General features: G+C 47.9%; 1 protein-coding gene across 1 annotated transcript; it reads left to right on the top strand.

Moving 5' to 3' along the window:
* The first annotated feature begins 4167 nt into the window (after window positions 1-4167).
* On the top strand, window positions 4168-20454 carry nfil3-5 (nuclear factor, interleukin 3 regulated, member 5). The gene is made up of 2 exons (XM_066707975.1): window positions 4168-4491; window positions 15261-20454. Exon 2 carries the CDS (start codon window positions 15863-15865, stop codon window positions 17513-17515), a length of 1653 nt encoding a protein of 550 aa, XP_066564072.1. The 5' UTR covers window positions 4168-4491; window positions 15261-15862; the 3' UTR covers window positions 17516-20454.
* Window positions 20455-21754: the final 1300 nt, after the last annotated feature.

The following is a 21754-nucleotide window of genomic DNA, read 5'->3' as shown; positions in this document are numbered from 1 at the left end:
GAGAGGAGGGTCGAGCGCCCCGTCTCTGTGCCCGTGTCTGGGGGGACAGTGGTTCACTAACAGCCCATTAGTGGATTCCTTAACACTCCTCTTCTCTGCAAATCTGGCTTGAATGAATCTCTGGGAAACAGGGGGCTGCTGTTTTAATGAAGACGTGCCGTAACGAGGGATACAGCACCACTGCGCCAGCTTCAGGAGAGGGTGCAGACTAGAGGAGTGACAAATCACTCATCACTAGAGGGAGCCAGAGCTCACGATTCCTCGAAGATCAGGCTGACTGGCGCGCAGCTTTGACTGGTGATTGGACAGGTAGGGTGTCGTCTACTCGTGTGGGTTTGAGTAAGAGCACAGTGTCGGCCGCAGCACTGTCACCACGGACTATTAGGGGTTTCTAGTGCATAGGGAAGCACACACTGTCTCCTGCTCTCAATAGATTCATAACTGACAAATATTAATGCTAAAGATCCCGGAGAAACATTCATAACAAAAGCGTAATTTTCTTGTAAAAAACTGGGGCATAAATTAGTAGAAACAGTCGTCTCTTCGCTAGCGGTCGTTCATTTTCATCATCTACTGAGGGATAGAACCGTTACACGCTGGTGCTCAAAATGTATCGCGCCGGTGGAAGTAGGAAATTAGAAAGAGTAACGTTCCCTTTAATCATCATCTTCGGCCTAATTAATCGGTTGTAATTGACCCTCTGCAGTTGCAAGGCTGTGGATCTGGACGAGCAACGCGGAGGATTGAAATCAGCACGGTGATTAAAACAGAAGACCCCCCAAGCCCTCAGTCGCCCCCCGGCGCTCTTCCTGGACGGCTCTGTCGTCCGTCTGGTGGAGTGAGCGTTTCTGCACGGGTGCCGTTTTCTGCGATCTGTGCCCCGAACATCAATTTCCCCCGAAAACGGTGCACGTCTGAGCGAGTGTGTATGCTGCCCCCTACTGGGCCCACACAGGGGGAAAAAAAAAAAACGATTCTCATTCAAAACTGAAATCTCATTCGTAAATAAAAAAGAAAAAGGGGAGTGGGGGGGATAACAACACATTCCAACAGCTCATCCTCCACAACAATATTCATCACAGGAGCGTCGCTGCCAAGAAACCGACATATAGGCAACTACAATGGGCATATTTATAGCTTCGTCTCTCCAGGCAGGGTGTTGGAAATTGTCATTTCTGTGCTGGAGAGAGAGGCGGGCGCGTTCTGAGCCGTGTTGATTTGCAATGTAAATAAAGCCTGCCCTTTGTCTGTCTCTCTCTCTCTCTCTCCCCCTCTCTCTCTCGTCCCCTCTCTCTCTCTCTCTATAGGAGAAAGCCTGTTGCTAGGCAGGCGCCTCGCCAGTTGCCATGGGAACCCTTGCAGACGCAGCTCCGAGAGACGGGGGGGGATGGGGGGTGTAGTGGGGGAGGGGGTGGACTGAAGTTCAAGGGCAAGGTTTCTGCTCCGTGCGGCTCTGACAGCCTCCGAACAAAGACTGGGGGGGTGGGGGCTCTGCTCTCACTTCCCTCTCTCTCCTTTTCTTCAAAGCCAAGACCTGTTACTACTGAGAGAGAGAGAGAGGGATGAGGTGGGGGGTATTGCTCGGAACGGAGGTCTGATTTAGGCACGGCTGGTGTGCACTGTGGTTTTACTTACAGGCTGTGAAGTAAATATATCTATCTATCTCATCATCCTCCTTTACTGATCCTCTGCTGGATGAAGGTTTTCCACATGTATCGATATATATATAAAAAATAACTCAATAATAATGATACATCACTGCATTTGCTGCCAATGACTTCCTGCCCTGAGGAAGCAGTTTTTAAGGAAGCTTTTAAACAAGCCTTCTTCTTTTTATTTCATTTCTCGCTGAAGCGGCCGCTGAGCCCACAGAGTCACGCGGAAGAGAAACCACATCAGAGGAGCTCAGAAAACACCAGCGAGACTGTGGAGAGGAACGGCCGGAAACCGAGGGCAGGTAGTGGGCCGACACCACTGCGACTCCTCAACCTTAATCTGATAAACCACCTTTCTGACGAACACACAACCCGGAGCCCAATCATAAGCCTCATCCTTCTCTCTCTCTCTCTCTCTCTCTCTCTCTCTCTCTCTCTCTCTCTCATTAAGGCCTTCAGGAAATTAATCTAATCTATGAATCTATTTATGTGGCATTAAGCCCAGGTCGGATCCTCACACAAGCAGTTTGTTTTTGTTCTCCGGTCACACACGTGCCATTCCAATATTTATCCTTGCCATCACCTCTGATCACGTCCTCCCAGGAACCTGTTTTTCTAAGAAGAGGGGAGATGCTCTGACTCGGCCATGACCTTTACTTCACCGGCTCATGTCCCAATCTGCCTGATCGTGCAATCACTGCACTGCAATGCACGTCAGCCCAATGAAATCGGTTTGATTCGGCCCAATTAGTAAAACGCTCGATACAAATGATCTCGTCCCGCAGCCAAGATGAACCCGCCACGGAGTCGGCCGCTCGCTCCCCGTCGTCTTGTGATCGGATGCGATGAAACTAGCCGTCCCATTCTCTGACGCACACCGTCTGGGGGATGTCACATAACCTCGGGAAAAGACACAGATGCCCCACAGCACGTCATCTGTCACACACCCCGTATTCATTTTTCGTAGTCTTCATTTCCACCTCTGAAGGACCGGCCCCAGTCAGGAGGGGTCACTAACGAACTTCCCGCCTCTCACTTGGGATCGGGGGTGCCGGTACAACCCCCGGGTTTAGTTTTAATTTGCCCAAATGCCCTCGCTGAACCCTGCCACGGTAGACAGAGCAGCCTTCACCGAGAGAGAATCGTGTGATAAAACACTCAGCACAAAAGAGAGCAGGCACTGAAACAGCAGTGGCTGGTAGCTTGATCTCAACTATTGGATATTTACACCACAAGAAAAAAAAATGAAAACTAATGTTGGAGCACCTGCTCAGTAATCGAGGAGTGAAATCTGTTTACAATCAGCAGCTCGGTGAATAAGGATACAGTCAGAACTGGAACAAACAGGAGGCTGACAAAACTGACTATTTATCTGTTCTCCGGGGGAACCTAGACAGAAACTGAACAGCGATCTGGCCGCCAGACTGGATCTCCTTTATCTGATGGACTGGCTTGACTCTCGCCGTGCTCCAGCCCTCCCTCCCTTGAGCATCAACACTGGGAAATACCACCCCACCTTCTCAGGACAATGTCAGACTGAGAAAACATCCACGATTTAAATCCAAAAGTGTTGTCGGCTTCAGATCATAAAAACATCCATAACCTGGGGTTCTGTGAATTAGTAACATCTTTAACAGGCACATAGTAGAATACATCTTCCAAGTTGTGCTAATGCTGATGTATTACAAAAGTGTACCACAAAGTATGTAGTAATATGTAGATTTTTTAAACAGATTTCTGGCTTGAGTTCTCTCAAAATATATACTATAAATAATTCCAATACATTGCAACCATTAAACTCTCAAAGTCTAGTTAAAAAATATGATTTTGCTTATTAAAGTGCAGCTGTACTGGTAGCTGTGTGCTCTGGATCGATTGCAACAGAGGGCAAACCGCCTGCCACCCGGGGCGAAGGTCAACCGGGAAGCCACACTGTTGCACCACTTAATTCAGAAAGGCTATTTCTTCAGTACACCAGAAGCGCTTGGTAACAGTTCCTCAGAAAAATGCATCTTCTTTCTCTGTCGTTTTGCGGTTTGTTTGTGTGCTCTTGTTCCCCTCCGCCCCCCATGCCCAACTAATGTAATCTGTGCTGAATTATATATAGTGTGTGTGTGTGTTGTGCTACAGTGCTGGCTGGTGATCATAATAATACAACAAAGGGCAGAGACATTAGGGTCACCTTCAATGTCAATGCGACTGCGGGGGGGAGATGCGTGTGAAAAGCGCCGCTGCGTAACGCATGCTCTCCACCGCGCACAATCCCGCGTCTCAGCTCCGGTGCTTTTTTTATCTCCAACTGCGGGCTTTGTTTCTAAAAATGTCTCCCTGGCGGTTCTATTTTTCCAGCCTCTCGTGTTTTTTCCCTCTCTCTCACTCTTCCCTGTTTAGTAACCGTATTATGCGTATCTGTGCCCTACATCTCAGCCGAGCCTGGCGCGGCGCCCGGTCCCTCCTCTCTCTCTGCTCCACACATCTCTGCCACTGGAAGAGCCACGGAGGGGGGGGGGGCTAGAGAGAGAAACGAAACGTGACTAGGCACCCAAAGAGCGCTGTTATGCAATGACTGACCTACTAACATACATTTGGAGACAGAAAGAGAGAGAGAAATTGGAGCAAGTCACCAACATAACATGAGGATCCAAAGCAAAATAAGAGAGACGCGGAACCCACACGGGCAGTGAGACTAGACGGACCTGCACTCCAGCGTGTAACTCAAAGACAGAGAGAGAGAGAGAGAGAAAGAAAGGAAGAAAAAAAAAAAGACAAGAGGGTTTGCCCTGGAACAGCGTGGTGCGCATCACTGTGGATTTTATTCTCTTTCTTTGCGGGTCAGGTACGTCGCATGCCTTTGTCTGTGGGATCCTGCGCTGCGTGTTTTGATGTTAAGACACTTGCAATACATTTGGATTTGATAGTAAATGGAGGTTTTTCCCTTTTGTGCTGAACTGGTCTATCTGTGTTGCGGTTACGTTTTAAATTTCGGATTTTCTTTTCTCGCACATTTGTGTTATTTGTAGTGATGTATTTTGGACGTGCGGTCGCCGGAGACACGGGCGGGGGTCTCAGCACATTCTGCCAGTCAATGTCAGACCCCCCCCCCCCCTCTCTCTCTCTCTCTCTCCTTCATGTGCCCGGTGCGAGGCAGAGGGGGAGGGGGTGGAATTCCTGGGGAGTCAATGTGAAGGTCCGATGCAGCTCCATATTGGGAGTATTTCCATATGGAAAAGCGCGCTCCAGACGTGACCATAACCGTGCCCTTCTGCTGCCCGTGTGTCGGGTGGGTTTTGTGTCAAATGGGGGGTCAAACGGGCGTGTGCTTACTTCTGCTCTGGGGAGACCTCGTTGCAACTGCTAAAAGCACGAGGATGTGAAAATGGCAAATTATTACATTTTGGAAACGGGTGAATATATAGCACTTGGGCATTTGATCAAAATACCTCCGATGTGTGCATTAATACACACAACCTTATGTCGTAAAAGAAATGCATCCTAAAACATTGTTACACATGAGGCAATATAAAAACAAACACCGTAACTGTGTAAAGAAAAAAAAGACCGCAGCGTGTATTCAAGGTCGAGTCGTTATTAATGAACAAGCTTCCCGGGATTGAGAGGCGCATGTCCAGTCCGACCCGGCCCGTCCACCGGCACGTCACGGAGCAGCGGCAGGGTGTCCTGCTCCGGCACTTGGCTTTGTGTGTAGATCTGCACCGCGCTTCTCTCTGAACTCATAGGAAACGCAATCCAGTTATCGCACGGTAATGGCATTGCGGGGGCACCCGTTTGAAGTGCTCGACTTTGCACGCCATAAAGCCAAAGCTAGTTCATAAGTAACTGTCAGTGTAACTTCTACCCCTGTGCATTGCAATGCATGCGCTACAGTAAGGTACCTGGACGCCAAAGGCAGACATTGTGCAAACGGTCCTGTGCATTATATTTGACAGGCACGGGGGTTCATTTGCATCAAGACCAGGGTGAAATGTAGAGCAGCCTCCCCTCCCCCTTCTATACCAGCGTGTTATACCTCTGAAATCCAGAAGGTCGCAATTAGGTAAGACAGTCAGTGCAATGTGAACTCTGCGCCAGGCTTACAGTAAATGGACTGAAATTACTCGGGTTACACTTACACAACGGTGATGTAACTTTATGCAAACTTCGGGAAAATGCCTGGTCTGTGCGCCAAATTAACACAGATATGATCGCAAGTGGCCGTGTTGCAACCGGCCGACAAGAAATAAAGCCCGTTTCACTCGGTCCCGTGAGTAATGCAATAACTACAACTCCACGATAAACACGCGTGAATCAGCTACGAACAGCCACTGCCCGCACACTGGCTGCTGGACACGATACATTATACCTGTATAATAACACTCTTGCATGTGGAATTACTGGCGTGGAAAATGCTGTGAATTTTGCTGAACAACTTCGCACAACAAGCCGTTTCCTTCGTGCCAGTGAATGGTGCCTAAGGTATTGCGTTTGTTTTTTAGTTTTGGGAAAACGCGGCCACGGCTTTCACGCAGCGCAGCGAGCCGGACTCACAGCTGCAGCCGTGCGGAAACCGCGATATCTATCAGCACCGATACATTACCAATGACATGAAATGACATAACCCCTCTTTTTGATGTTATAAAACGATGTACGCAATGTATTATAAAGTCCACCGGACCTGACCATTGCTTTACAAAGAGCTTAAGGGGATTAACGCATAAAAAAAAAGACAGCAGCAAAATCAACCACAATAAAAATAACTCCCTGCCGTGCGAGTTGATGACAGCTGCCCCACATATACACGAATGACTTCCCATTTCTCATTTCAGTGAACATGCTATTGTATTAGTGGCTAACCTGGTCCTGGAGAGCCGCAGGGTCTACGGGTTTTTGTTCTATCCAGATCGTTAACTGCTTAATTGAACCAATTGTGCGTCTTAATTAGGCAACATGTCCCTGTGTTCAAGCTATCCAATGATTGGTAATTAAGAGAGACCTGGAAATTCAAATCTATAATTATTTTTGAATTTAAAAACAGTCATAGCTACAGCTAATAATAACAATCATAATCTCAATTTCCAGGCGAAATCAACCGCGTACAACCTTGTCCAATTAAGACTTGCCTACGTTATTCAGGCCCAGTGAGCGCACTTGTGCTGTATCTCAAAGCGCTTGCGCTCATGCCGGCGCACTGGGCTCGGCGTATCCCGCAGGCACGGGCTGACCTACATCCCGCTGTGCGTCTGAAATAGCACGTTACCGCACGCACGTAGCCCTCGATGACGCAGGCTGGCTCTTCAACCGTGCAGTTGGCACTACGGATGCTGTACCACTTTAATGAACAGGATATATATAGGAGCCACCAGCTCTAATATTAAAATAGCGACTTTGTGCTTTTGAAATTGTGTGATTTAGAGTTGACACTTTATTTTATTCCCAATAAGTATAATGAATGTCAAATATAGTGCATTATTCTGTTTAGGGCTAGTTTGAGTAAGAGCAGCTGGTAAAGTTAAACTTGTACTCAACTCAAGTGTGAAGTGATTTCTATTTGAAGAGAACCATGTTTTGAGACCAAATGGAATAAATAGAAAGTGGGGCAAAGTACAGACTTCCTTAGATTTCCTTGTATGACCAGCAGCAAGAGACTGGACTCAACAGTTGGCTTTTCAAAAGGTCATGCACATAAAAACACACACACAAATATATCTATATCTATATAGATGGTCTAAATTTGTGCATGATGTAATTTTTTGGAAATCCAGTTCTTAGAATTGTCATCATCAGGGTGGAGCTGTGATGAAAGACCAAGTTTCAGTATGTGTCAGAATCGGCCGAAGTTAAAAAGGAAAAAGAAAAATAGTCTTGTGGCATTTCTGTACTTGCAGTGCTCTGACAGGCAGGGAAGGGTAAGAACATGGTTTCATTCCAAGACGTTCTGTTATAAAGCTTTTGCAGATGGATAAGGTCTCCCAACAGCATTTGTGGGAGGGAGAAGGGGGGGTTGATGGAGTTGCATAATAATAATTATTACAAAAACATAATAATTAAAGAGAGTCAGAGAAAATAAGTGATGCAATTAATGGAAATCCACGGTCTGTTCAGCGTTTGAAGAAGCGGTCTTGCCAGTTGGTTCTATTAGCACAGTTCACTTGCCAGGACTGTGAATGTAGGTCAGATTAGTCATACAGGCAGCGGAGGGAGAGAGGGAGGGGAGGGGAAGAGAGAGAGAGAGAGGATCAGAGGAATGCTTTGCTGTTCAATTAAAATAGGAACAGCCACCTCAGCCGAATCCTGGCTGCTGTAACAAACAGACCGCAGAGAACCAATACGCTGCTTCGGCTGCTCGTGAAGGCTGCGCTTTGCTTTGTTCCTCGCAGTCTTTATTTACGGGCGGGGGGGGCACTTTAGCATATTCATAACGGCCCCAGAGGCTTGGTTACATAAGACAAGGGGGAAAGAGAGGAATGAGAGAAAAATAGATATCAAAGGGCTTTGGAAAATCAGATGATGCAATCTTGCCCTCCTCCTTTGTCTGTTTTTTTATTTTTCTCTACCCTCTCTTTCATCCCTTCTCCAGCTCTCTTCCTCCTCTCCTTTGTCCTCTCTCCCAGCACGGTCCCATTCTCGGGATCTGTCTGCCGGAGTATCAGAACGCCACGATTTTCTTACCCGATAAGAAAGAGGGGGTCCTTGCTGGACATAAATTACCCTTCAGCACTCACTCTCTCTCTAACCCACCTTTATTCCCCCCATTGAAGCCAATTTTAAACTCTTCCACTTCAGCAGAAATATGCAGAGACCTTCACACAATCCTTGGCTCCAGTCTCAGCATTTCTGGCATGTTTACATATTGTGGAGAGCCTTGCTTTTTATTTTTAGCCGTGCTAACAATATCAAAAGCCAGAGTAGAGTGTGTAAGAGCTAATGAGAGTCACGTATCGCACTGGATGTTACGTAATGCCTAATTCCGAGTGAGCGCTTGACATAATTGATCCCCATGAGCAAAAGCAACTTATTAAAAGCCGTCCTACACACGCCTGACTTGTGATGCATTTCGAGTCGGGGGCCTTCGGTTCTGCCATCAGCGCACTCGTTTCTGTAAACAAATCAAACAAGCTCGAACAGCCCCTGAATCTGAGCATGAACTTAAAAGTATTAAAGGATTCGAAAGCAAAAAGTACAAACAGAAAAATATCTGCAGAAAAGCTGTCTTTTTACACACGTGAAGTTTCCCGTTTCCCGCGCTCCTGGCGATTTCATAGCCCAGCCTAGGATCCAGGGTCCCTCTGTACAAGAACAGCTTTGTTACATATGCCTGCTCATACACAATCTTCTTTGTTTGTTTATTTTTCAGGGACTTGGGGTGGGGGGTGGGGAGTATGGTTGCTAGTTAGTTTTCCCCTACAGTATCAGCCCTCTCTCAGTCAAGTGTTTCATTATCTCAGTCCAAAGTCCGAGTTCAGTGCCAGGAAGCAGGAGGAAAGACCGGGCCCCCGGTGCGGAGGAATCACAGGCAGCCAGTCAAGGAACCTCTTTATGGGTTTTAAATGTTATTATCGAGTTCCTGAATCGGTGGCTTAAGCCCCCGTTCACAGCGGGGACGGTTTTTGTGTTGAAATGTGGAGATCCTTCAGATCCACGCTCTCACACTCTGGACAGCCTCAATGTGAACAACCTTACAATATTTGTAAAAAGTCATTAAACTCAGCAAGTGTTCACTACTCCCATCCCTCTGTTGTTGTTTTGCTCGAGTTAGTTCTGTTGCTAGCACATGCCATGCTTTTGATTTTGATTTTGATTGATTTTGATCACAGCGTCAGAAGTCTCCGGTCGTGTTCCACGGGGGAATATGTTGCACCTGGACGTTTCTCGCACCGTGTTTGTCTCTTAAGGATAGTCATGAATGGTATGCACAGGAGCGGTGCCCTGACTATAAACAGGGTGAAAATGAAAATAAAAGTATTGTGGTTGCCGTTTAACTGTGTGGGGGGTGGGCTACATCTTGCTCTCTTTCTAGGAAAGACAGCTAGGAATGAATATCCCCAAGATCTCAAGTGTCAACATGCCCCCGACACAGGCGCCACAATCTGAGAATGGGAGGAAAAGAAAAGGTTTCTGTAGTTGAAGAGTCAGATCTATATCTTTTGAAGACTTTCTGCATCTCTGCAACAGGATTGACAGGCAAAAATAGCAACCAAGAGAGTGAGTTGAGAGAGAGTGAGAGAGATTTTGAAGGCTTAATTACAAAATTACAGATGAGTGGCACAGAGCACAAAACAGGAAATGCAATGGGCAGTGGACTGACACTACAGCCACAGGCAGAGCGAGGTTTAAAACCATTTCAGGTACTACAGAGATGAGAAACGCCTGTTCCTGCCAAATTGTAAGTCACATTTCAGGTGCCCAAACTTAAATTAGCCTGACTGTGTGGGCATCGGCCAGGTTGGGTCAGGACTGGACCCGTACTTTTCCATGTGTTCCGATCTGCCCCGCTATGCAAGGGGACCGCCGACGCCAGCACAGACTAATGCCTTCCAGCTGGACAGGGTTAGGAAGGTTAGTCAGACTCTGGGCTCGCCGGAGGGAACTCCCTCAGTCTCAGTCAAACCCAAACCCACAGTCTGCCAATACGGGCTCCTAATAGCATGTAATTGCACTTTTAAGATCCAAGATCCTAGTTATTAGGCTGCACTTTTGAGTACGAATAGACGGGGGGGACGCGCCCTGCTTCCTAACAAAGAACCCCCTCCCCCAGAGCTGAACCAGTGTGAAGGTCCTTCCATTACAGCCCCGAATCCAGCAAATGGAAAAGAAAGAAAGACAACAGGCAAAAGTTAGGAAACAACAGCCTTGTTTCTGAATGAAGCTGTGTTTCGCACGATGGACAGATGTGGGTCTGCTTTCTAAGACAGCAGACTTTGCTTAAATTCATTCAAATCTAATTAAAGATTCCTAATGAAAGATTGTCCTTTAATAAAGATCTCTGCTTACAGTGGCTAAAAAAAGCTGACATTAAGCCAGTATTGCGTTGGATTGCTAGCGATTGACATTTGCAGGCTGTTAGCAAGGAACTCATTAACTTGTGCAGATGGAGAAGGAAGGATTAGTCTTAGAGAACAAATACAGGGATTGTTTATGTATGTATGCACGTATGTATTTATTTTATTGAGGCACCTCTTTATTTAATACCGCAAGTGCATTCCCACGCACTTCAATAAATGTTTTAAAGACAGTCCTCTGGAGTGTGTAGAAAACACACACACACAAAACCTACTCTAAACCCCATTCACATTTCCGCGCTGCGAGTGTGTGCGGCTGCTGTCTGAATGGATGCTCGGCTCCGTGCGTCTGTGTGGGCGGCTCACGCGCCGGCTGCCATTCGCCAGCGGAGAACATCATTCGTTTCATCTGACTGCTAAGCTCCTCGTATAACAACCAGAAAAGAAGGAAAGGATGTCAAATGATGGGAGTTGAATCACTTTTCATTAATACAGCGCTGCGGTGGAGGGATAACGTTAATGACTCGCACAAGCCCTTGGTCGCTCCTGGGAGGGTGATATAACATGAGGCAGTGGCGTAATACGTGACGTCGATGATCTCCACCCCTTTGCCTTTATCCTGTCCTTTCTCAGTCTTCGAGGCTTGTTAAAGGGGGGGCACTTGTTAAGTGTTCTTCATGCTCATCACAATCTGGGTGCTACTTGGGCACTTGACTCCTGGTAACTGAGGCGTCTCTCTCTCTCTCTCTCTCTCTCTCTCTCTCTGCAGTGCTGGTAAAATTCCTCTCTCGTCTGCCAACTGAGCGCTTTAGCAAACTCCTCCCTCCTTCCCTCTCTATTTATAGAGGATGTTCCAGTTCTCCCTGCCTCTCTTGCTCGCAGGCCTACTGACCTAGTTTTGCGAGGCTGTGTTGCGCAGGCAGTATTTACAGCGCCGGGCTGTTTTGTAGGTCAGTAGGACATGGGCAAAAGTTTTCCTTTGTGCGGCAGGAGGAAGCCGGGTCGAACTGGGACTTTTTCTTTCTCCGAGCTAATACGTCCCGCGCTGCCCGGACCCTGTGCCGCTGAAACACATTTTTCGTTTCTTTGTTCCTTTTTTTTGCCCCCTGCAAACCACAACCACTTTTTTTTATTCCTCTACATGAATGAAACTTCACCAATGCAGGAGAGAATAAATATTTCTTTAAGGGAAAAAAAATCTGTCTGAAGATAATTTTTTACATGTTTATATAATTTCCTTTGACGTGGGTCTCTGAACATCACTCCAGAGTGAATCTGGAGAAAGCTGGCTCGTACCAGTTCTTTTCCCACTTTTTGGCGTTGATGTTTTTGTCCTACATGGAACCGTTTCAAGAAGACAATTTGTGATATTTATAGTACATAAAATAACACAAAACAAGTTGTATATACACAGTACAGTACTCTTTCAGGCCTATGAGACAATCAAATGACAGCACTACAATCCAGGAACTCAAAAAACCCCACATTTCTAGATCAAAGTTTTTTAATAAAACCCTGTCCATAAAAGGGGCATTTACCGGAGTAACAATCAATTATGCCACAACACAGGACGAAGCTCATATCTTCCAATCACCAGAACACAGTGTCTGAGTGTGAGCCACACATCTCAGTGGTTGGACAGTTTGCTAGGGTCCAATCCCCTCACCCTCACACGAACAGGGCTGCTTTAATGAGCCACCGAGTCCAGACACAGGGCAGCTCGCTAGACACAGCCAGCCTCGTTTAATTGCACCTCTTGCAGGGAGTTATGCAACAGCTTTTTGTTGTTGTTTTTTCCCCAGTGAGTCAGTGACCGGTTCAGACCGCGCACACACAGCGACACCCTAGCGAGACTTCCGCATTGCGGCCGCTTCTGAAGACAAAGGGACCCGGCGCTGTGATTTTTCAGGGCTGGCTGTCGGCTGCTGGGTTCGGTCAGACTCCAGGGGGCGGGGGGGTTCGAGTCAGGGGAACCGTGGTGCTGAGCGCACCGCTATGGCAGCCACAGCCTCGCCTTTCTCTGGGCTACTTCCAAAGCAGGCCCAGTTGATAGCTGCAGGATGTGGCTTGTGTGATCTTGCAATTATCATTAAAGGAAAAGGAAAATGGAAGTTCATGTTGACGAAGTGTAACCAACATTAGGAATCACAGTTGCTCAAGATAACCAACAAGAGTATTGTAATTTAGATAATAAATACAGGTATCAAATCACTTTAAAATAGGTATATTTTTTGTGGTAACCTTGTTGAATGCATGCTACTAACAGACAATGTAAGCAAAAACATAATGAATAAAAAATAAACACAGTCCTGTGAGACAGATGTTAAGGAAAAAATCTTTTGTCCACGAAGAACAAATACACGAGTATCTTTTTCAGACGGTCATTGTACACGCCCTGGTAAAGCGAGTCACAGCCTTCCTGTGCAGGATTGTCAGAGAGGGAGAAAAACATTCAGAGGTGGTAGTCAGACAGAGAGAGAGACTATTTAACAGTTTACAGATTTCTGCTGTTTCGGCACAGTTGGTGTCTTCCTGGAAACCTCACAGCTATAATAGCTTAATGATATGATTTGATTATGAAAACTAAGGGGGGGTGGAGTGTAATCTAATCAGTGTCACTTGATCAAATGATAACATTTAGCAAAAACAAAGTTATTCTTGTTTTTGAGATACGGGCTTCCTGCTTTTAATAGAATTACAGGAATGGCAAAGAAACACGACGGCAGCTTTTTGTCAATTTAAGAATTTCATGAGCGTTTTTTTCAGAAATCCCATTGCGTTCGGCGGGCTAATAATAGTCAGAAAATAAGCAAACGTTTGGAGACAAAACACTGCCCTCACGGCAGACTTTGTCGCTGACGTAACATGGGTGAACTGATCTGCGGGAGATTAGATGGAGGCCAGGCATTACGCACTCCGATGGGGAGCCATCTGGTTTTCATAAAGGAGATTTTTGTCATTATGCAACTGAGGCCGGGGAGCGCTAGGAGCTTACAGAACAGGGGTTCGGTTCACTGAGGGGCAGCTATGAGTGAAGGGCGGGGCATAAGAAATAACACCCTTAACAATACAACAATAATAGCACTATGTAATCAGTAGAATAGTGATATAAATAGTCGTAATAATAATATTAGATAATAATATATATTATAAAAGTGTGAATGAGAATGATTGAAGGATACTTTTGAAAGCATCCTTGTCACAAAAGGATATCTTATTTTTATTTTTCTCTTCCTCCTAACTCCTAATAATAAATAAGCAGAGAGAGACAAAGCAAAAGCGTGCCAAAACCACAAGCCTAAAGGAGCATGCCCTAGCCCCTCAGGGCCGGAGCCCCCTGCTGTGGTAAAGCCCTTGGAGACCACGGTAGCAGCGGCCCGGTGGAGGGAGAAGATAACCCCCCCCCACTCCACTCCAAAGCGACGACTGTTTACGCAGTTTTAATTTTCCAGATCCGGGAAGCCAGCTCTTATGTGACGGGCTTACACAACACGGCATGTTTTGACTGTTTTGGCAGCCGCTGCAGATCCTATTGTGCAGTGACCTACATTCCCCCGCCTGGCGCAGCTCCCTCGCTCGGGTCACATGGTGCGCAACCGGGGGCCCAGGGCCGAGCCAAGGGAGCTCTCCTCTACACAGCGCGATTAGGCCGAGCCCCGCGGTTACTGTGGAAGCGATTTGATACTATTATGACATGGGTTTTGGGGGTTGTTTGTTTTTGTTTTTTACAGAATACCCAGACAGTTCGATTCCAATGCATTGTGCTTCAGGCGGAGGTCGAATAAAATACCGCCAACACATACAATATGAAAGTGTTTAATCTGTAACAGAATCGGGACGCCCATGTCATTTTTCAGTCTGTTTCTTGCCCTCTCTCACTTTGTCTTCCTGCCCAGCCTCAGTAAAACGGACCTCCAGATGTCACGTGTCTGGGTGTTTCGTTCTGTTGTGTTTGTTTTAAAGAAAGGGGATTACCGCTGTTAGACTTGGGGCCGGAAAGGAAGAAAAAAAAAAAAAGGTCTGTTTGGGATCTCAGTGCGGTGTGCGGCGCTGGCTGACCCAGAGGAGTGCTGGCTACACTTGTGAAACGCATTACAGTGCAGGGAGGGTCACAGAGACATGTGGGAGAGACACCGTACAATGAACCAGGCACAGAAACGAGGTGAAATCCAACCACGCTGATGTGCTTTCAACGCGGTTCTAGTTTCCCATAATTTTTCTGACTTCGAGGGTGACAACACGACCGGTCAGTCCCGTGTAGGTATCCGTGTCGAGAGGGTGGCAGTTCAACGATGTTGTAACTGAAAGTGCTGCGAAATATGTGACATCTTCACTCCTGGCTCTTGTGTTTCGTCTAACAGTAGGCAAAGTAGTAAAAAAAAATCCTAAAACTAAAAGAGAAAAATCCATCTGTTTTGCACGGCTTTAAATACATTTAATAAAACATTGCAAGTCTTCGGTCTCACAGAAATTCTAGAGCTTTGAAAAACATTTTCAACATTCATACAGTGACTAGAGGCATCTGCTACCCAGCGTTACTCATTTGTGAATCTGTGTGTATGATTTACACCCATTAACACCTTCCTTCTCCCTCTGCTCGTTTCCTCAGGCGCAGGATTTACTGCAAAGCACAGAACTCCAGAGATCTGCTCCCCTCGATCCGAGTCCAAGACCCGGGGAAGCGACATCGATCCTGCAAAGGTCTTGATCCATCACAGCCGCCCAGCAGCTCGACCAGGAGCAAAGCAGCTTGCGACACGACAGACATCCTCCACACAGCAGGACCACGACTTCCCGCGCTGATCTGTGAAGCACAAGGCTCAGAGTCTGTGCCAGCAAGAGTCCCCGTGTCTTCTACCCCTCCGGTTCCCAGAAACGTGTTAAATGTGGCAGATTGTCGAGGAGTCCGACCTCTTTTTAATATTCCTTGCCAATTTAGACACTTGAACGAGCACTGTTGAAGAGCCGGCGAGCATCGCAAATCAATGAGGTTCCTCTTCGGAAGAGCGCAAACAGCTCATCTGCAGTTCTCCAACAGTTCCGCCACTTAGAAGTCAAGGGAAAAGATCGCCAAGAAACGTGAGGATCCCAAACCAGCTGCCGTACCCGTCATCCTCTCTCTTCCCCCCACGCACACTTCAACTCGATTTCTCTAATATTTTCATCGATGACATCCAGGTGTCAACAATTCCCACAGGCAGGCACGGAACAATGGAAAATCTGAACTCGCAGGACTCCCACAGTGTTACCGACAGCGTCCAGTCCTTCACCGACAGCGTCCCGTCCCCCCGGCCGGGCCGATCCCTCAAGCCTAAGCCCAACATGACGTGCCGACGCAAGCGTGAGTTCATCTCCGAAGAGAAGAAGGACGCCTCATACTGGGAGAAGCGGCGCAAGAACAACGAGGCGGCCAAGCGCTCGCGGGAGAAGCGGCGGCTCAACGACATGGTGCTGGAGAACCGTGTGCTGGCGCTCAACGAGGAGAACGTGCGGCTCAAGACCGAGCTGCTGCAGCTCAAGCTCCGTTTCGGCCTCATCAGCACCGCCTCCTACATGGAGAAGAGCCAGCAGATCGGGGGCAGCTCCGTCAACCACTACTTCTCCAGCGGCTACTCCAGCAGCTCCCAGGTCATGCTCAACTCAGACTCCTCCGAGGCTGAGCAGTCCAGCCGGGGGGACGGCAACACCCTGGCCAAGTACTCCCCACGCGGCTCCCTGTCCGACATGTCGGACGGCTCCTCCCGGGACAGCCCCGAGCCCATGAGCTACGAGGTGAAGCGCGAGAGCTCGGCCATGGACATCAACGGCCTGGAGCAGGAGAGCCCCCAGATGTTCGACGGCATGGCCGCTCACCACCAGGAGATGGAGACGGTCATGGACTACCACCACGAGCCAGCCCCCACCCCACCCTCCGCCAACCTCAGCTCCCAGAGGAGCGTCATCCTCTACCGGTTCAGCAGCAGATGTTACCCCGTGGAGATCCAGATGCCTCAGGACAGTGAAGCAGAACAACCGCCGCCAGTGCAGAGGCAGGAACATTTGCCCGTCTCCCACAGCCTGGCCCAGACGGACGACAGTTCCAGCAAGCTGGAAGCCTCCGAGTCCACAGCCGACGAGGAGCAGCATCTCAAGAGCCTGGACTCGCCATCACCGTATGAGTTCTCCAGCGCGGAGGAACCAGTGGAGTACAGCCTCCACCAGCAAGAGCAGCAGCCGCCGCAGCATGACAATCTCGGCCCCAACTCCTATGCCCCCGATCTCCTGCACAATGAGGAGAGCGAGTGCCCGGCATACCACCACCCCTACCTCAGCTCTCAGGACGAGGAGCCCCCGGTGCTCACCTACGAGGGCGGCCCCGCCTCAGAGTCCTTCTACCAGCAGAGACCGGGCAAGGACTGCTCATCCAGCGACGGAGACCCTCGCAGCTCCGACAAAGATGCTTCCACGGACGACGAATCGCCCTTCTCCTCCTCCTGCTCTGAGGCGGGGGGCTACCACAGGCTACCGGCTCAGCCCGTGTCCCCGGCCCCCGCCCTCTCCGGCGCTCAGCCGCCCAGCGATGGGCAGACAGAGGTCAAGGCTACCGCCCTGCCCCACAAGTTACGCCTCAAGTACAGGGCCATGAGCTGCAGCGGTGCCCCCCAGTACGACCTCTCCACCGCGGGGATGGGCGGCCCGGCGCTGCCCCAGCACCCCTACCTGGCTCTCACACACATCAACCAGCCGGCCGGAAGCAACAACAGCTCCGGCGGCTGCAAGAGAGAGAACCGGACGCCGGCAGGCTTCTGCAAACCCGTGTCCCGGGAAGGAGAGCAGAAGGAGACGGAGCGAAGGGCGAACTCCCGCAACAAGAGACGCGACTGAGAGCCTCAATGGGCTTCAGAGATCTGGGGGCTCTCTAAACCTCGAACTTGGCCAACCCCCCCCTCCCTCCCCACCACTGGCCCAGGTAGGTAGTGGGGAGGAAAAACAAACTCAATGGGCTGGGTTTCTGGGTGCACTGTCTTATAGAGTTGATTATGGATACTCGGTTTCAATACTTTCGCCTCTCATCAGACTATGAAAGCACTTACGCATTGGGCGAGTGAAGGGGACTGGAACTCTGCCAGTACTCAGACTTTCTCTCTGAAAAGCCACTGAACGATAAATCGATACGGCTACGACGGTAACTGGCTCTAACCACTTCTTTGCTACCAAGCTCGACTCACGTGACCCGACAGTAGGTGGCCACTCCTGCCCGGACTATGGGAGTGTCGCCACCGACTGCACGGCATTCTGGGAACATTCCCTTGACCAAAGAAGCCTCCGACTGAGTTCCACTCCCCTTCATCACCGCCCAATGACCCTCCAGTAATCGTTTTGGTTTATTTTTTTAATTCTCTCTTTTCTTTTGTGGGTTTTCCTTTTTTCAAGCACTTGGATTGTATATTACTGTGTATATGAATATACATATTATATATAAATATATATTTTAAGAAAAAACGAAGAAAACAAAAAACGAACAAAATGGAACTGCAGAAGAGAGCTGGGCCTGGGCGGTCGGCGCCAGGATGTTTTTTTCAGTCGAACTTGTGTCTCGTTCGAACCGCACCTGAAATCTCTACAGAACTAGCAATGGCAGCCCTACAGGCATGGTGTCAGATCTGGGCTTTGGGGCACGAACAGTGAGCTAAAAAACACCCTGCTGGAAGGCTTACTGGTTACCAAACAAAGGTATACCATCATGCACCCTTCAGGGGAGAATAAGACAGACAGAAACATTGTCTTGTTAGAAAGTAACTGAAATCATTTTCAATCAACATCAACGAAGATTCTGTCTTTCCAACAGGGTGTTATAAACTCACTTTCTAAAACAAACCAGCTGGAAAAAACCGGCCGCTTGTACTCTTATTGAAGTTGAGCTTGTCTGTGTGAAAACAGTCCTGCAATTTAGTTTTGCTTTGTTTTGTATTGTTTCCTGTTTCTGTTACATGCCCCTAACTTCCTCCACTAAAAGAATCCACACGCATTCTTGTCAAAAAAGGTTCAAAATAACATATGACTCCCGAGGACAAAGAGGTGTACTGTCTTAGGCCAAGTTGTTACAAAACCACAAGTGTGTAACACGTCATTGTAAATACAGGCATCGTCAGTGTTCAAGGATAGATGCCACACACTTGTCTTAAGGTTAAGAACGATACAGACTCTCAACAACATGGTTTTCCCGATTCACAATTAGGTCCCGTTAAGCCTTCATTGAACGTGAAACAAAAAGTGCTTAAAACTCCTGTGTGCAGGTTGTTTTTGGACATTATACATTTAAATACATTAGGGATGTCAATTTAGCATATCACCTGTAAATATCAGCAGAAGACGAGACTCAAGACGCTCCTAATCCCTCAGACCAGAAACCGCAGCTGGCCCCGGCAGCCGAGCCAAATCGGGCCCAGATATCAGCTCTGCCCTGCGGTATCCCGTTGCCCCAGGCGTCGCTCGCATACCATTCCCTGGAGGCCGATCCGAGTCTAACATGGCGGTTAATGCCGTGACATTAATACACGCGCAGGCCTAGATGTCCCTCGAAGTCTCTGCAAATACCGCCGTCTATTTCTGAACTCCCGCCCAGCATGGGTTTGCGCCGTAGCCTACATTCCTAATAGGGCATTGGGATGCATGGCTCTCGTGAAGTACAGGACATTCCTCCCCCACCCACAGATTAAGATCAATCAGGATCAGAGGCAGTAAAGATTGCTGACCTGGAAAATACAAGATGGCTCCCTGCCCAATCAACTTCTCTCTCTTCCCCGGCAATTACAAAGCACTCCTACATTTTACTGTATTTGTATCACTGAAAACCATATGCTGCTGGACTACTGGACTTGCTACTTCTGAAATCCCTTAGTTTTCAAAAGTTGAATACCACAATTCATCAGCAAAATCTCTTGCCACTAATACAAAATCAATACAACATATGCACCACATATTTATTTTAGGATATGCGTGTCTTTTGCCTTTGTTCTCGCCCCCCCATAAGGAAGTAGCGCTCAACAGACCCCACAGCGTCCGATCCGAGTGTCCCCAATCGCCCAGGCCGCCAGCCGCACACCAGCAACTCATTAGTTAAAGTCAGGACATGCATTGGGGTGCTGCTGTCGCCAGGATAAAATATCTAAACATTATGACCGATCAGGTCACAGAACCCAGACAACTATAAGGACAATCAAAAACTGTAAAAGGTAGATTCACTTTGTTTTTTCCTGTTTTAAACCGTGCTTCCCTGTGTAATATAGGCCTCTGGATTCCTCTGTCGTCGCGTGCCCGGGCTCGGCCTGCGCCTGACGGGATGGCGTCTGTGTGAAGCATCACAGTGCACTGACACTGGCTCTTGTGTATAAATGTACAGCTGTTATCTGGACAATGTTGTAAGGTTTATCTGCGTTTGAGTTGTTTGTTTTTTTTACGCTGTTGCTTTATTTTGTTTGTTTCGTTGTTTTCGGCTCCTTCCGTTTTTTTCTTGACTGTGATAATCTGTAATGGCCCCCGTCCCCACCCCCCCATTGCGTATTCAGTGCTGTGTGTGTGTGTGTTTTTTAGTTTTTTCCCCCTGCCCCCCCGATGATACGTTTTTTTCAAAAAAGGTTCCTTGTCCCCCAGTCAGTGTTTGAGAGGGAGGGGGGCTTTCTATAAAATACAAAAAAAAAAACTAAAAAAAACCCAGCCCCCCAGGGTGAAAATGGAAGGACACTAATGTTGATATTTGATGATGGAAATGAGAAAAAGAAAGAAAAAATAAAAAAAATAAAATGATGTTGAACTTCACAAAATTATTGGAGATCTCATATTTTGTTCCTGTCTGTTTCCTCGAGTCTCTCCTGCACACTCACCGACAAGACTTCTGACGCGGTTTTGCATTCTTTAAGTTTACAATTTAACACACACCCACCGCAACACAGCCCAGCAGTACAGCGTGGGTCAACGTGGGTCTTCCACAGGGCCAGGGCGGGGGCCGAGCCAAGCCAAACCCGGATCAGGGTGCAGACCCATGGGAAGTGATGGGACACTTGTCACAAAGTAACTATTTATTAATAGGACAGGACCAACCACTGCAATATAGATGTGTCATCTGCGAATAAATAAATACATAAATAATCATAGAAAGGCCTTCTGTAAATAAGACAAGAAATGAAACTGGTCAGGACACAGGTTTGTAATTCGCGATTCACAGGCAGGCCAACGTTGTGGTCTAGCCCTCGGATAAGGTAACTTATTATGCGTCAGCGTGACAACAGCCGTGGCAACTCACATTCAGAAATTCAAAAGCACTGTACAGGCGGGGGGGCAACACGTTACAGAAAAGACAATGGAGAATAAAGTACAGAGGTAGGGCAGATGAAACGCAGTATTTACCCTTGAGGAGACCTGCCTGCTGTGAAAGGAAACGATACATAAAATACATCAGCTGGTTTAAAGTTGAAGACCCACAGGGGGAAAGTTAGGCGCATTCAGAGTCAGGGGCACAGGACCTGATACACTGGGCAAGTCCGCAGACGAATCTGAACGAAGCCTCGGCTAAAAACGAACACCATTAGCAGAGGCACGGAGACAGATAAAGATCTCCCAGGGGCAGGTTTGAGTACTGTATTAAGGGCCGGCTTGGGTGCCAGTAAGGCAATTAAAGGTTTCTTCTCCAGCTAATGAGCTGCTTAAAGGAGAGGCGTCTGCAGTAGGCAAGGTAAGGACACGAGAAAGGTCAGCAATGAAAGAAGCCTATTCCACTGATGGGATTGAGCGCCCTGTGTGTTTCTCCCTCCTTGGTGCTGATGGGATAGAAATAATTGTGGTGTGATGTTCCACAATGTACATGGCACTAATGCTACACACATAAAAATGAAAACTGCCCACTTAGCGCAACATGCAACATTATTAACTATTATTAACTTCCACTTTCTGTTCCCAACCAGCTCGATTGGTTGAATGAAGTGACAACACTGATGTCTTCCAGCACTGGGATGCGTTTTCTCTAGACTAGTCCTAGATTTACTTTTCATCACCTAACAATCACCCCTTGTGCTACAGTTCACTCCGCGGTGCAACCTTTACACAGCCTAGATACCAAACTTATAA

The sequence above is a fragment of the Amia ocellicauda genome, chromosome 7, assembly GCF_036373705.1.
Source record: "Amia ocellicauda isolate fAmiCal2 chromosome 7, fAmiCal2.hap1, whole genome shotgun sequence".
NCBI lineage: Eukaryota > Metazoa > Chordata > Actinopteri > Amiiformes > Amiidae > Amia > Amia ocellicauda.
Note: the sequence above shows the minus strand (reverse complement) of the source record. Positions and strands in the feature narration are given on the sequence as shown.